This window comes from Urocitellus parryii, chromosome 5 (assembly GCF_045843805.1).
Source record: "Urocitellus parryii isolate mUroPar1 chromosome 5, mUroPar1.hap1, whole genome shotgun sequence".
Taxonomy (NCBI): domain Eukaryota; kingdom Metazoa; phylum Chordata; class Mammalia; order Rodentia; family Sciuridae; genus Urocitellus; species Urocitellus parryii.
Window position 1 is genome coordinate 96,502,299 of NC_135535.1, and position 15,431 is coordinate 96,517,729.

At 43.6% G+C, this 15,431-nt stretch overlaps 1 protein-coding gene across 3 annotated transcripts; it reads left to right on the top strand.

Moving 5' to 3' along the window:
* Nucleotides 1–1,377: 1,377 nt before the first annotated feature.
* Nucleotides 1,378–15,189, top strand: Gsg1 (germ cell associated 1). 3 transcript variants are annotated; one of them, XM_026409303.2, is made up of 6 exons: nt 1,378–1,425; nt 9,368–9,686; nt 11,120–11,290; nt 12,019–12,171; nt 12,954–13,065; nt 14,850–15,189. In XM_026409303.2, the coding sequence occupies exons 1-6, from the start codon at nt 1,378–1,380 to the stop codon at nt 15,187–15,189; spliced, it is 1,143 nt and encodes a 380-aa protein (XP_026265088.1). The 3 variants fall into 3 exon arrangements, with proteins under 3 accessions (XP_026265088.1, XP_026265089.1, XP_026265090.1); XM_026409304.2 differs by having other exon boundaries at nt 11,120–11,167; XM_026409305.1 differs by lacking the exons at nt 1,378–1,425; nt 12,019–12,171 and having other exon boundaries at nt 9,365–9,686; nt 11,120–11,167.
* The last annotated feature ends 242 nt before the right edge of the window (nt 15,190–15,431 follow it).

Consider the following 15,431-nt stretch of genomic DNA (forward strand, 5'->3'; position numbering starts at 1 on the left):
GGTATCTTAGGTAATTTAATAAAACAATCAATATTTATTAAGCAAGTATTATCTTCTCCACACTGTACTACCCACCATAGAAGTGAAGTAGGCTCTGTCCTCAAGCAGCTTAGAATTTAAGAGTAACATACCCAAAGCAAACAAAGAGTTCAAGACCCCACTTAAAGAAGCTCCCATTGTACAGCCAGCCCAGACATGCCCATGGGAGTTCAGAGGAAAGAGACAGTGATAGGGCTAGGATAACAGGATATTGAGACTGGAGTCATATGCCCTGAAGGTTGTGTAGGATTTAGATGTGATGGCAAAGAAAAGGAAGAAACCCAAATGGGGGTTTGGGAAAGGGAGTGCCTAATAAAGGTTCAGAGGTAGACTGAGTGTGAAATGTTTCACAGGGCAGAAGACACCCATTCAGACTCTCAGAATAGTAGAGTCATCAAAAATCCTCTCTTGAAATCTCAGAAAGTTATGCATTCATCAAAATTATGCTAATGAATGTCTCCTATGTTCCCACATCCAAGTATATAAAATCCTTTAAAAGGGCAAACTCTGTACATCATTATCTTCACAGCAAATGATCCAGAGTCCTGCTGTTGAATAGAGTAGCTACTAGCCACACGTGGCCACTGAGTCCTTATGATGTGGATGGTGTGACTGAGGAACTGAATTTCTAATTTTATTTAACTAGAATTTGTTTAAATTTAAATTTTAAAAAGGAAATCATGTATTTTTTCAATTGAACCCTACTTTATTGTTTAGGGAGGGATCTATCCTACTTGAACCATAGCACTGTGTAAGATTTCATTGTTGTAGTGCAGTATGTTTGTCCATTTTATTTTTTTTAATGTGGCTATAAGAAAACTAAATGGCATATGTGGTTCACAATGTATTTCTCTTTTGACAGCACTAGTCTAAAGCCCTACAAATCAGTGTGGCCTGATGTTATCAACTGGGAGACTTCCCAACCCTTTGGCATCTACACTTGAACAAGCTCCCCAGGCAATCCTTATGCACAGTGAGAGAAGTACTGATCTAGCAATTTCAGAAGGCCTTCAGAGACCTTTGATAGGTACCTAGTGTCCCTCCACATCCTGGCCCTTCTGGGGGTGAGGGGAGGGGGAGTGGGGGCAGCAGGGAGGTTCCTGCCTGCCACTATGACATCATAGAATATACCATAGGTCACACCGCCCCACCCAAGCTAGTAACTCACCTTCAGGACATCATTCCCATGCTCTCAAACCCACCACACACACCATCTCACCCCTCTGCTGGCAAGAGGGGATCTGATTCATCCTCTCACTCAACACTCATTCTACTCAACTGATTAAGACCCCTCAGAAGAGAAACTGAAACTTCTCTGCCTTTGAACTACAACAGTGAATGAACAGTCCCTCTCAATTGATTCAAAATGTTTGTCTCACCCAGGAGGTAAGTACACTACTTTCTGAAGTTTCAAAAAGAGAAATATTCTTAATGTTGGACTCATAATACAGTGTATACCAACTTATCAATTTAATTTATTTTTACAAGTTCCCAAGTAGGAGCTTACAAACACATTGTAGGATTATAAAAATTAGAATGAAAATTTGGTAGTCAAACTAATTTCTATTGATAAGACTAGTATATTCATACCTTTGTCTCTTGGTTTTCCATTTCCTTTTATTCTTCCTTTGCCTCTTCATCTTCCTTTTACTCTCTGTTCCCAGGGGTTCCTTAGTTCTTAGCTATACCTTTTCCCTTTTCCTTCCATCTATGATTTGTATTGCCAAAATCTGGTCTTGGCTCAGTGGTGGAGCGCTTGCCTCATATGTATGAGGCACTGGGTTGGATTCTCAATACCACATATAAATAAATGAATAAAATAAAGGTCCATCAACAACTAAAAAATATATATATTAAAAAAAAAAAAACTGGTCCCCAGTGATGGCTTAGTGGTGGTGGCAACAATGGAGATGTGTGTATATCACTCTAGGGAATTGAAAGAGGAGGCATGAATTTCTGTGCTGAATGGCGAGGATCCCCAAGCCAGTTGGGATCTGGAAATGGGGAGGGAAGCATAGCCCCGGTTCTTTCTGGGCTTGAATCTGGAGAGTCATCAACCATTCTTCCAGACCTAGGAAGACCCTCACAACAGATAGATCTTGCCCTGTTTGGGGTTGGAGCCACATGTGGAAATGACTAGCTTCCCTTCAAACCTGGGATAGCCAGCTTTCAGCTCCAAGTGTTACTAAAAAAGCAAAGGGTGTTCATTCTTTAATATCTGACCTTTCTCATGAAAGAAAAAATGAAGCTTCTGATTAGTCAAGAAACTAAAACACACACACAGGAAACAATGTATCGCACGGGAAATGCTCGGAAAGAAAGGAAAACCTAGTAAGAGTCGCTTCTGGGTCTCTGGGATGGCCAGGAAGAGACACAGTAAGTTCTGAAATGCCATCAGAGAGCAGGCTTTGGACAGCTTCCCCAATTCAAAAGCAGCCCAAAGTAAATAGACCATAAATAGGAGTACCCTCAAGTAGATGTGAAAATGAAAGCCAGTAATGGCTTGACTTTATCGTTTTTCATCATCAGTTTTCTAGGAGAGACGGAGGGGAGTAAGGGAGAGTCTGTTTGCTAACATACACCTCAGAAGTATAAAGTATAGTACACTTAACCTGCAGCCTCATTCTGTAGGAGTTCCCACAATCTGGCCGGCAATCTGTGAATTTTGTTAAAGGTGACTAAGCGGGTGATGAGTCAGGGACACGGTGTTAAGAGGTTCTGAATACTGACTCCACCATTTATAAGCTTTGGGGCCTTGAGCAAGTCAAACGCCCTGAATCTGAGCCCTCGCTTGTAGGAGCTTGTAGTAGGGAGGTGCCACCTCTCTTGGCGACTGGGTGGGAGGACTGAAGAGGCTCGTGAAGACCCTAGGTGCCAGCCAACTTCCCAGGGCTCCGCTTCCCTCCACCTCTCCCTCTCCAGGGTAGAACTGCGGAGGAGGCCTGGGGGCTAGGGGTGGGCCAAAATCCCCAGCACAGCCCTGGGGCGGGGAGTAGGGACAAGAACTCGGATCCGCTGAGGGGCTGGTGGTCCCCAAGCTCCCCGCTAGGATCTACCTAAGGAGGCCACACGGGCGGGGACCTGCATCGTTAGGGGCGAGGAAGGTCGGGGGCCGGGAAATGCCCCACGGTGAGGAGCGCTCCTCACTGGTGGCCCACAGGTGCGAGGACTTTATGTCACGAGCCAGGCTCTTCCCTCGCTCCAGGAGCCCGAGCCAGGCAGCCACTAGGCCGCCCCGCCGCCCGGCCCGGCTCCAGCCCTGAGGAGGCCCCGGCCCGGCTCCCCGCCCCTCCCCCCAGCCCTGAAGCCGAAACGGTCGGAAGTCGCTGGGGCGGGGCCGGGACGAACAATTCAAAACACGTCGCCTGGCAACGCGCGCCCGCTGCTAGGCAACCGGGGCGCCGTCGTAAACGCTCGGAGCGGCACTCGAGCTCGGGTGGGGCGGAGGGAACGGGTTGGGACGCAGGCTGAGCTCGGGACCGCGACAGACTGACGGGGGAGGGAGCGGGGAGAGAACAGGAAAAGGCGGGACGAGGGGGGCGCACGCGGAAATGGAAACGGGGCCGCCCAGCTCGGCCCGTGGGCAGCCGCGCCCTGAGCACCCCTCTGGCTCATCCCCACCCCGCGGTCCCCAAGAGTCCCCAGACGGCCCTGCTGGCGCCGTCACCCGCGCGTGAGCGATTGCCCCACAGGATGTGCAGATGTGGCTGCCCCCTCTGATTCACTCCAGCTGCTAGGGTATGGAAGAAAGGCGGCTTCCTCTCCTGGAAATGACTGCATTAGCAAAAGCCCTCAAACAATTCCATTAAAAAGCGGAAAGGGACAGGCCAAAGAGAGGCCCCACAAAGCCTTCCTTTGGTCCTCCCCGCTGAACGGGAGTGGAGGTGTTCCCAGCCCTGGGCACCCCGTTCGGAAGACTAGGGAGACATTTGTTGTTGGATCACTTGGAGTTCTGGTGGGCCTTTACACTAGGGCACCGTGGAGAATCATTAGTCTGAAGTTGAGAAGCCAGAGCTGAATCCTGTCCTGAACATTTGGAGAGTCCTCAGCCAGGGCATTTTGGTGGCCCTTCTTCCCTTCCCTTCTGGAAAGTATCCCATAGGAAGACCTTAATTTCATCAGTAAATTAGTCAAATGTAGGACTGGGGTTGTGGCTCAGCGGTAGAGCGCTCACCTAGCTCGTGGGAGACCCTGAGTTCAATCCTCAGCACCACATAAAAATAAAAGCATTGTGTCCAACTACAAAAAAATAAATATTGAAAAAAAAGTCAAATGTCCCACACTGAAGTAAAAATTGTAATTAAAGCAGCAAAATCTCAGAATGTTCTAGATGCCTCATCCAGAGGGGTCTAATCAGTAGGGAATCACCCAGTTTGGAAAAAGACATAACATTTCCAATCTGTCACTGATGGGTTTTTTTTGTTTTTTTTGTTTTTTTTTTTTTGGTCACCGACTTTTGAACACTGTCTCCTGATCTCTGTGAACTAAAGATAATACTAGTTCATGAGATCATTGCTGTTTTCTGAGCTCTGCTCATAGAAAAGAGGAATGTTCCCACAGGTGGGAGGAAATGTATTGGCAGAGAATCAGTTTGATGAAACTCTTGGTACATCTGTGTAGAAAGGCTTAGGGTGTGTCTATGGACCTATAGACCTTTTTTAGCTTCCCCTTAACTCTTTTGCACGTGAATCAGCTGAATCCTGTCTGCTTTAGCAACAGAAGGATATCTGGACATGCTTCTTCATTCACCCATAGGCTTCCTAATTATTTATAATACCTTGGCATTATAAACCTCATTTATTTATTCCAGAGTGTTAAAACAGTGCTAAGCTCTGCAGAACAACAATGAATAAAACATGACTGCTACTGTATCAAGCAATTTTAAAGTCAAATGAGGGTAACAGACAAAACCATGTGATAAATTACAGGAGAGCCCTGTGCATCAGAACATACAGGAGCCGAGAACAAGGCCATGTCCATCAGAGCCAGTAACAGCAGAATCACTTAAATTCCACTCCAAAATTCCACTTTTGTCTATTGAATAACAAAAAGGAGTCCATGGGGTCAGAAATATGGCTCCTGGGAAAGGGACAGAGAAACCACTATCAGGAAAGGTAAACAAGAAGATACCAGTAAGGATAATTGGATTAAGGATAAGACTGGATCTCTTAGCCCCAGCTTGGGCATTAGAGAAGGAGTGTAGTATACAACCTGCTCTGGCCCAGCATTTTACCCCTCATTTCATCCACCTCTAATCTACAGCACATTCACAAAACAATGAATTTCTGCCTACAACTTAGGTGTGTCAAGACCATGGCTTCTCTTTATATCTAATTAATGTGGTTTTATGCAGTAGAGAGAACAACAAGAATCTTAACACATGCAAATTAGCCAGACCTTGGTTTTGTGATGTCATAAATGGTGAGGTGCGTACATGTCTCTGTGGCAGTCATCCTGAAGTAGTAACAGTCCAACACACTAAAGTTAAATACTGTTTTCAAATGTAGAATCTTTGTGCTGAGTCATGAGCTTCTGAGCCTGGCCTAATTATATTTATGTTACATTGACTAGCAATCACTTTTTCTGTTCTAAGAAAGGAAATGGAAGAAAAAAAATATTAACATGCCCAAATTACAATGAAAGGAAGTGAAGAGTATGCTGGGCTCGGATTTGTCTGTCCAGGCAGAGAAACCTCGCATTTTGTTAAAAAGAGGAAATTAGATGCTATGGCCCAGAGCTCTTAGGGAGAGGGAGGCCAAGACTGGTCACATCCAAGAGCCAGTGCATCCAAGCATCCACCCAAAAGGCATAGCCTCAGAAGGGGTGGATCCAGGCTTGCTTTGTGGAAACCTAAAATAATATCATTTTGGAGGCCCTCTTTAAGAAAAATAATACAAAATTACAAGTTTGAATTAGGTAACAAAGTCTTGGAAGCAGCCCAAGTAAGTAGGGGACCACAGAGCTGAAGTTCATTAGCTTCAGTCTGAATCCGCGCTGGGCCTCCTCATGTAACACACTTAAGACCTTGCCACTCCCATCCCCTTTTCCCTGGAGAAGACAAACTTCAGGCTATTAAGGCATAGGAGGTGCGGTTTATGAGCAAAAGCAATAAAAACTGAAGACATAAGGCTGTGCCAAACAGTGACTCAAGCTGGATATGAGAAGTGTCTGCAAGTATTTGAAAGGGTGTAAGCACAGAAAGAGGAAAAGAATTGTTCACTGTTCTGGGGTGGAGAAAATGAGGATACAATTAAGTAGAGAAAAATGTGCACAAAACTCATCAGGAAATATTGGCTAGTTGTATTTTCTGATACCGTGGAGTTGTATTTCCCATGGAAAGTATTTGAGGATCCATTGAGTCACTGAAAATTAGAACTGACCACAATAAAATGTGCTATAGGAAATAATCATAAAAAAGAGGTCCTCCAGGGTATGACTGGATGCCCCCCAAAGTTCACCCCGAGCCCTGAATTCCATCAGGCTGACACATGGCATTCTGTAGATTGGTGTGCAGGGAGGAGGCCAAATGAAGAATGCAGTCCTATAGGGAGGAACAGTCACCTCCACCCACGTTTTTCCTGACTGGTGGAGAAAGCGCTGGACAGAAGAGGAAAAAATGTGAGGGGATAGCGCCACCCAGCGTTGTGAGGAAGCCACGTCTCCAGGAAAGAATCGGCTGCAAATGTTACCACAAATTCTCTTTTCCCAGAGGCAAGCAAGTTCTGTCACAAGAAGTAAAGGACTGTTTGGGTGACAACATAAAATATGGCTGGGCATAAGCACATTTGTATAAAATTTGCTTGTTAGCATCAATCTGGGAAGAGGAGAGAATATATTGGGTGATGAAAACAGGATCCAAAGAGACTCATTTGCCTAGAACATGGAAAAATTCCAACGCTTAAGGTTAACTTAAAGTTAATTTGTCTTTGATTCCCTATGAAGACAAATATAGAATGGGAAAAAACGTAACTTAGTGGCTAGTCCAGAAGAGATAGGGCAGGAAGGACATTCTATAAAGAGCTTTGTTAAATTGATGCCCAAAATGAGCTGAACAATTGTCACTTTATATTAGTTCCCCAAATATATTAAGATCTTTCTAAATTACTGGACCTTCCCCCAAAAGAACTATGGAATCTCATCCTTACTGCCATTGTGACCTAACACACTCTTCCTTTCTCTGAGGGTTCCATATGGACACAGGTACTTAATGCTTACTAATGACACTACCTTACCTAAAAGAGACCACCTGTGGAAGAGGAAACTATTCCATGTCCATATCTCCCCAAAGACATTGCAGATAATAGAGCTCCTTCAAAGGAATAGAAAGCTCCACTCAAGGAAATAGGAACCTGGGTAGTAATGGTGGCCCTATAATATTTTCTGTGGATTTCATAAAATCAAGCCCAGCCCATTCACACCAGTTATCTAGGGGAATAGCAAGTAGATGGAAACTAAATCATTTACTTAAAATAAATAAGTTCCCTCTGCAAACACAGATCTTTTCCTCTTTGTGCTTAATCCCAGGTCCCCACTGGCAAGCTATCTGGCATAATCACCCAGAACAGCTGGGCTGTGACTACATTGTCAATTATTAAATGCCCATGTTCACTGTAAGTCAGCATTTAATCAAGAAGCACTCGAAAACCTATGGGATAGGAAGGGAGGGGTGGGAAGGCATTTTCATTCTTGGAACACTAAATCAAAAGGCATTGCAACCCAGATGGCATCCTTCCATCCATCCAGACCGGCTGCAAGATGCTGACCATGGCCAAGGTAACCATCTTTATTCTACAGCTGTACCGCATTTGTTCTTTTAAAAGGTGTGATCGTCTCATTCATTTGTTGTCCTTTCTAGCCTGTATTAATGCTGTTTTTCTGTTAATATATGTTGATAGAAGAGTTGCTGACATATCCTAGTGATCTAAGCCTGAGTGTTAGAGAAGCCACTCTATTCCTTGGCCTGGGTTCTGTTGTCAGCATATGGAAAAGATATAGCTTTTCTTATGGCAGAATTTCTCCAGGGTAACTTTAAGGAACCCACTGTAAAACGAGATTTGCTCTTTCAAGAGGTATCTGGATTCTAGAGAGAAAAGGTATGTGACAAAGAGTGTGGCAGCACAATATTGAAGAGAATTCTTGAGAAGCATCAAGTGAGATGATCACTCGGTTATTGAGCATCAAAAATCACCTTATCAGATTGCTTTCCAAAAGCTGTTTTATCTCATTTTGTATTTTGGTTTTTATATACATGTTCATAAATAATGTGTGCTTTGTCTGTGGTGTATGCTGCTTCTTGAAGGGGGCTCCTTGCATCTAACCACGGGCACTTGTTCTGGAAGGGGGGAGCCTCTTTGAGCTAATTCAAGCTCTTTATCTTTTCTCAAATTGCCTCTTAACTTGGTGTCACCTTAGTGTCACAAGGTAGGTACACCTCTATTTCTTATTTCTGAATAACTAGAGAATAATTTACAAATATGTGTAACTCAAAATGGATTGAGGCTAGAGTTAAAAATCTGATGTGATAGTAGACAAATTTCCAAACCAAATATGACTGAAAATAGCTATTGAAAACAAACCCTGAGGTTACAAATTTACAAATTCTTAGTTCAGTCTTTACACAGAATGATCCATGAAAATATTTTAGCTAGAAGTCCATTTCCTATTTGAGCAATGGGTATAAGGATAATTAGAAAGTATAATTCATAGTTACCAGAACAATGACAAAAGACTTATAATACACACTTTGTCTATGGTGTATACTGTATTAGTCCCTGGAAATTCTAAAGAACAAGCTATTATGGTTCTTGGTCAAAGTTCTCTGTTAAGCTGGGGGTGAAGAGACAGGCAGGTTTTGGGACCTGTCCATTTAACTGTGGTTTTATTTACATCTCTTCAGCTAAGAAGATCTAGGTCTGATTAATTCTGATATGAAAGATCCCCTGAAAAGCTCAAGATGGTTTACTTTAAGGAGCGTCTGTCGGCAACTAAGCGCATGCAGGCTTTCTTCCTGTTCAGTGTGCATCGATGTAACAGCACACGTTGCTGCATAACACAAAGCACAAGAATTGTCGTTAATTTTGTCTTTAAATCCAGCTCCAAACCACTGCTCAACAAGGTTGCAAGTTTAATATTGGTCATTTTTAGATCACCCTCTTCAAATGCTAAAAATGAGTAGGCAAGCAGGGGTTCCAGCCAGAGGCACGTGGGCCACAGAGACTGGTTCTGCCTATCAGGCTTGAAGGAGAAGGAAGCAGGTTCACATCTCAGAGGAGACTCAGACCGCAGGCTCTCCAGCTCCCCTCCCTTCTCTTGTGTTTGTGTGTTACAGATGGAACTCACGAAGGGCTTCTCTGGCCAACGGACATTCATATCTGCAGCCCTCAGCCTGCTATCACTCAGCCTCTCCACAACATCCCTGCTCAGCAGCTCCTGGTTTGTGGGCACACAGAAGGTGCCTAAGCCCCTGTGCGGAAAAAGTCTGGCAGCCAAATGCTTTGACATGCCAATGTCCCTGGAGGGCAGCTTCCCCAACGCATCAACCCCGGAGGTGGTTCAATACAGCTGGGAGACTGGGGATGACCGGTTCTCCTTCCTTACCTTCCGGAGTGGCATGTGGCTATCCTGTGAGGAAACCATGGAAGAACCAGGTAGCCTCCTCACCTTCAACTTCATTTATTTTATTTTGTATTTTATATTTTATTTTATTTGCAGGGGAGTAAGGAATCTTATGAGGCAAGGAAACCATTTAGGACAGCTTAGAACTGGGCAGCAGTGAAAAGTACTGCACTTGCCTAAACCCAGATGAGCCTCATCCCACCACCCGACCCCTGCTCTGCACCTTCTACATCCTGGGTGCTGTCCCTTTTTCATAGCCCCTTTTAATAAGTCCAAAATTCCTTCTAGATTCTCATCCCCATTCTTTAGTAAGACCTACTGGGTGATTTGTGCTTTTGTTTTGTTTTGTTGTTGTTGTTGATGGTGTTTCATTTTTTGATTGTTTGTTCATTTTGAGTTGGGATCTCACTAAGTTGCCCAGGCTGGCCTTGAAATCCAGATCTTCCTGCCTCAGACTCCCAAATAGCTGGGATCACAGGCATGCACCACCATAACTGGCTCTGTTTGCTGGTTTAACATAGCATATTTAAAATAGCATTAACCTTAAGAGTTTCATTTAGTCCTTTCGTGTTAAAATTCCCATTCTAGTGAGCTAGAATTGCTGTATAGAAACAAAACAAGGAGAGAGAAATATTGTAGAAAAAGCCCAAGCTCTACCCAACTGTGATCTTATATGAGTAACTGCATTTCCGTAAGCCTTGATTTTCTCATTTGTGAGATGAAAGGATCACTGTAGATCATCTCCAAAAGCCTCTTCTTTCCCCTCTCCCCACAAGAGCGTATTTCATTCTAAGGGATTACTGTTACAATTTAAAAGACTGGGGGAACCAAGGCTCAGAGAAGGTACTGGATCTTGTAAGGACCCTCTGGAGTAGCTTTAGACAGTTGCTCCAAGGTCTCTTGCCACACTGTCAACATGCCCTAGTCAGCGTATATTCCTCAGCTGAGAGAGAATAAGATCACCTTGTGGCCTCAAAGGTCATTCAGAATCATACTCAATTTGAGATCTGCTATTTCTCCCAAACTGGGCTAAGGAGAAAAGGAAATGGAAGAGGAATAAAAATGTATGTGTTGGCATTTTATCTTTATTATTTTGCCACTTAGCACTGCTTCAACCACAGCCCTGGAAACAATTTAGAGACATTTGATCCAGTGGTATAGTGGCTTCAAAAGGCATTTGTTAACAGCAGAATCATGCACTCTTCCTGAGAGGAAATGGGAATGTTAGTCTGTGTAAAAACTCTCATCTTCATTATCAGAAGGGAGAAGAGAGAAGTTAGCTTGGATGATTCTTGCCTGTGCCATTCATATTCATCCATGCATTCTTTCCTGCTTTCAAAATGAGACATTAAATGCCTACTATATGCAAGGCACCCTGCTGAGCAGATGGATGTGGGATGTGGGAAAGGCTTTCATCCCAACTGTCCAGGGAAGCACTTCTATGAAGTCGTGTCTTGTGTTTCAGGGGAGAGGTGCCGAAGTTTCATTGAACTCACACCACCAGCCGAGAGAGGTGAGAAAGGACTACTGGAATTTGCCACGTTGCAAGGCCCATGTCACCCCACTCTCCGATTTGGAGGGGAGTGGTTGAAGGAGAAGGCTTTCCTCCCCCACCTTCCCTTGGGGCTTGTGGCAAGTATGTGTTCGATAAGGAATTTAGTTATTGAATTTAGTTATCATTGATTGGGGCCTCTCTGGATCTAAACTACACTGTGATCTTCTGCTTTTCTCTTCTTCTGAGCCCTACTGAGTGCCATAAATTACTCCTAAAGCTGACTTTCATTCATATGCAATTTACATGCATGAATGCAAAATGGGAACAACAGAGGGACAAGTAAAGTTCATAAACAGGAAACCAGCAGCTAGCTGTGGCCAAGAAACTGCATTGAAAAGCTCAAGTTGTTTTTTTTTCCTTTATTTTCTCCCATCCCTTTTTTTAAAAATTTATTTATTTATTTATTTATTTATAATGAAAAGGAAGTAATAGGAGGAGGGAAGAAAGGAGAAAGGAAACAAAGCTGATTATCCCAAACTTATATAAAGAAAAAGACAAAATGATATAGCAAAGTTACATCCCTAGATTTATGGAAATTAGGTGATTCTCCCCCACAAATCTCCCTAAAACTATTACTGTCCATCAAGTTTACTTGATTATATGTTGGGTGCTGCACATAGCGGGAACTAACTGCAGGGTGAGAGCAAGGACCTCAAAATGAAGTAATTGTTTCCAGCTTTGCCTCCTTTTCCCCTTCTCCTACACTGCCGGGCTTCTAACTTCTGGAGGGTGCCCTGTGATGGTTGTTGGTTCAGTTATTTAACCGTCTGGCTGAGGTTCTAACAGAGATGGTTGTTGGTTTCTAACAGAGATCCTCTGGTTATCACTGGGAGCCCAAATCACGTACATTGGCCTTGAGTTCATCAGCTTCCTCCTGCTCCTGATGGACTTGCTGCTCACGGGGAACCCTGGCTGTGGGCTTAAGCTGAGCGCCTTTGCAGCCATTGCCTCCGTTTTGTCAGGTGAGTGACCCCCACGGTGTCAGATGGCTGTCCTCCATCTGCCTTGAAGCACAAGCGGGAGGGCTTGGGTCTTGGTTCTTAAGCAGAGGGAGGAGGAGCCTAAAGGCAATATAGAGTGGAGATGAAAGATAACTTTATAGGCATCTTTCATTTAAAATGGAAATAACGATAACACATGAAATTATACATTGGATCATTAAGGTTTTTTTCTTTTCTCTCTATTTTTCATTTATTTTTTTGGTCTGGTACTGGGGACTGAACCCCCAAAGGCTTTACCACTGAGCTAGCTACACCCACCCCCTTTTATTTTTTTACTTTGAGATGAGGTCTCAAGGCTGGCCTCAAACTGGCTTGGATCAATGTGTACTTTACAAAATGATTTGCTTCTAGGTTCCTTTACTTGAAAGTTTTCTCAATATGTGAAACCTCTGGTTTGGTACTCTCAGATTGTGACATAGGCATAGCTTTTCAAGACTATTATATATACAGATCCACATATAATATAAAGAACAAAGAGTGGGGTGGGAAGAAGTCAAAAGGATGTGGTGGCCCTGGGTGCAGTACTGACTCAGAGGCTTTCTTCCATAGTACTCACCCTGAAATCTGGGGTGATCGTGGCCAAGTTACGAATTCAAAAAGAAGCCCCCATTGCTGCTTATAGTCTTCTGGGAAATGTGATGGCCACACCTGATTCAAAGTGAGAAGGCGTTCCAAAATCGTCTTCCTGTGGATGGCAAAGGCAGCCCTTCTCCAAGGGCTCTGCCTTCCTCTTCCCTCTGTAGGCCTTCTGGGGATGGTGGCCCATATGATGTATTCCCAAGTCTTCCAGGCAACTGTCAACGTGGGTCCAGAAGACTGGAGACCACATTCTTGGAATTATGGCTGGGCCTTCTAGTAAGTGCTGGTCATCTTTTTAGCCCCTCCTTCGCTAGAGTTTCTACCCTCAGCTAGATACTCATTCTATGTCCTCCTGCTTTCTCTTCATGCCTCATCTCACAAGTCTGCCAGCCAAACGTGGGGCTGGATCATCAGAACCTCTACTCTTTACCTGCTTCCCAGGGTGTGCAGAGAACATTCCTCTGGCTGACTTTGTGAGGATATGACCTCCTCCCATTTTCCTGATCACCATTTGTAGCAATCTCTTCTTCCCTTGAAACGTTCGTTTCCCTTGTGAAATGAAACTGATTTTATGTGACTTATGGAAATGATACTGTACATTTCCTTATAGTTCATGATTCAAAGTCTCAGAGAAACAAAGGATAATTGGCTTTGAAATTTGGATTGAATTCCATCAATTCAAATGGATCAAATCAATTTGATTTGATCATTTTTTCAATGGCTCATCAACCAAATTCTCTCCCCTTTCATTCTAAACTCAAGCCAAGAGTAACTTCTTGCACCTTTCTCCATTCTTATCTTTACCAAACTATGTTAGAAATAAAAACTTCTCATCCACAGTTATTCTCTTAAAAAAAATTTAGTTTGACTCAAGTTTGCACTTCTAAGAAGGCACTGTGGAAACCTACCCATGTCTGGAATGAGAGCCTACCCACTTTTCTTGCGGTGCAATATGTGCCCTTTGATTCAGGAGTCCTTAGTCTTCCAGCCACATCATCGGCTTAGTTCACTTCCTCTACCCAGCATTTCTCACCTTTTGTGTCTCTTCAAGTCATTCCTGGCATTTCAGTTGTGGAGTTTAGACTGCAAAACTCTCTGAAGCAACCCAGCCTGAATCTCTACTTCCCACGAGCTATGGCATGGCTTTAAGCATCACTTGGCCTCATGAAATCCCACCTAACCTCGCAAAACTTCCTGTTACCTGAGCGTCCCAGAATCACAGGGAGATTCAGAGATTTAGCTTTCCAAATTTTTAGAAATGAGTTTGATGTAGTTCCCTGGTGGTTTTTTTTTTTCTTTTTTTCTTTCTTGAATCCATTCAGCTTCTCTTAATCTCCAGCATCCATTATAAAATACCTTAAGCCAAGACCACAGTGTTTCATAATAAGCAGACCCCCCTAGTATCACACACAAAATACCTTCAGGTTTGTAGTAAAATTTTCCTACATTATTCCATAACTTTGTGGACCTAAGACTATTAAGTTAAAAAAAAAAAGTGGAAGAGGGATGATTCCTCCTGGCATCTGAGTGAAGAAAGGAGAAGGGGGAAAAAGGGCATTAGGTCATGTCTATCATGTCCACCATATCCAGTTGAGTTGCAGATCTGTGGTATCTCGGAGAGATAAAAGGGTGGTAACTGCAGCTTTGGAAACAAGAGTTAAAATTACACACACACACACACACACACACACAGGCACACCATCAGGTTTAAGAGCATGGCACTGACAACCAATCAATTCAGTGAAAATAAATCCATTAAATCCCTTGTTTGATTTTAGTACTACATGAGTCAGTCTCATCAATTTCAAAACAGTCTGTACCACCAAGACATACCAAATTGTCCTCTTGCTTATAGTTGTTTACGTGAATCATGATGAAAAGCAGCATACTCAAGCTCCTTAGTTCCCAAGAGACACCAGCCTAGTATGCCAATAGAAAAATCTGACTTTCAAGAAAATCAGATTTTATATATATATATATATATATATATATATATAATTTTTTTTTCGGTGCTGGGGAAAGTCAGATTCTTACTGTCCCTTTTGTGTGTTTGTCCCTAGCACGGCCTGGGTTTCCTTCACCTGCTGCATGGCATCTGCTGTCACCACTTTCAACACATACACCAGGATGGTCCTGGAGTTCAAATGCAGACATAGTAAGACCTTCAAAGAAAACCCAGGTTGCCTACTCCATCACCACCGGTGCTTCCCTCAGCAGCAGTCATGTACAACCCACCCCGGAGGTCCTCCCACAAGCTACCACCAATACCACAACCAGCCCATCCACTCCATCTCCGAAAGTGCTGACTTCTACTCAGCACTACAAGACCAGAGATTTCAACAAGGGACCAGCCAGGAGCTGAAAGAAGTGGTTGGGTCATCCATAGAAGAGCAGTGCTAGTAGTTAAGTGGGTTTGGAGAGCAGGCTGAGCCCAACCTTACACAATTTGTTCATTATAAACATCAGCTTAAGCCAAACTGTCTCTTGCGTTATTTTTTTAGAGGCTAAGAATAAGGGCATCTTAAAGTCAAAGTCCAAAGGGACACTACAACTGCCCCTTCCCCTCCATAGCTCTGTCCCATGTCCTCCATCCTCCGTACGTCCTGGCTCAGAATTTCTTTCTCTCTTGCCAATTGCTTATG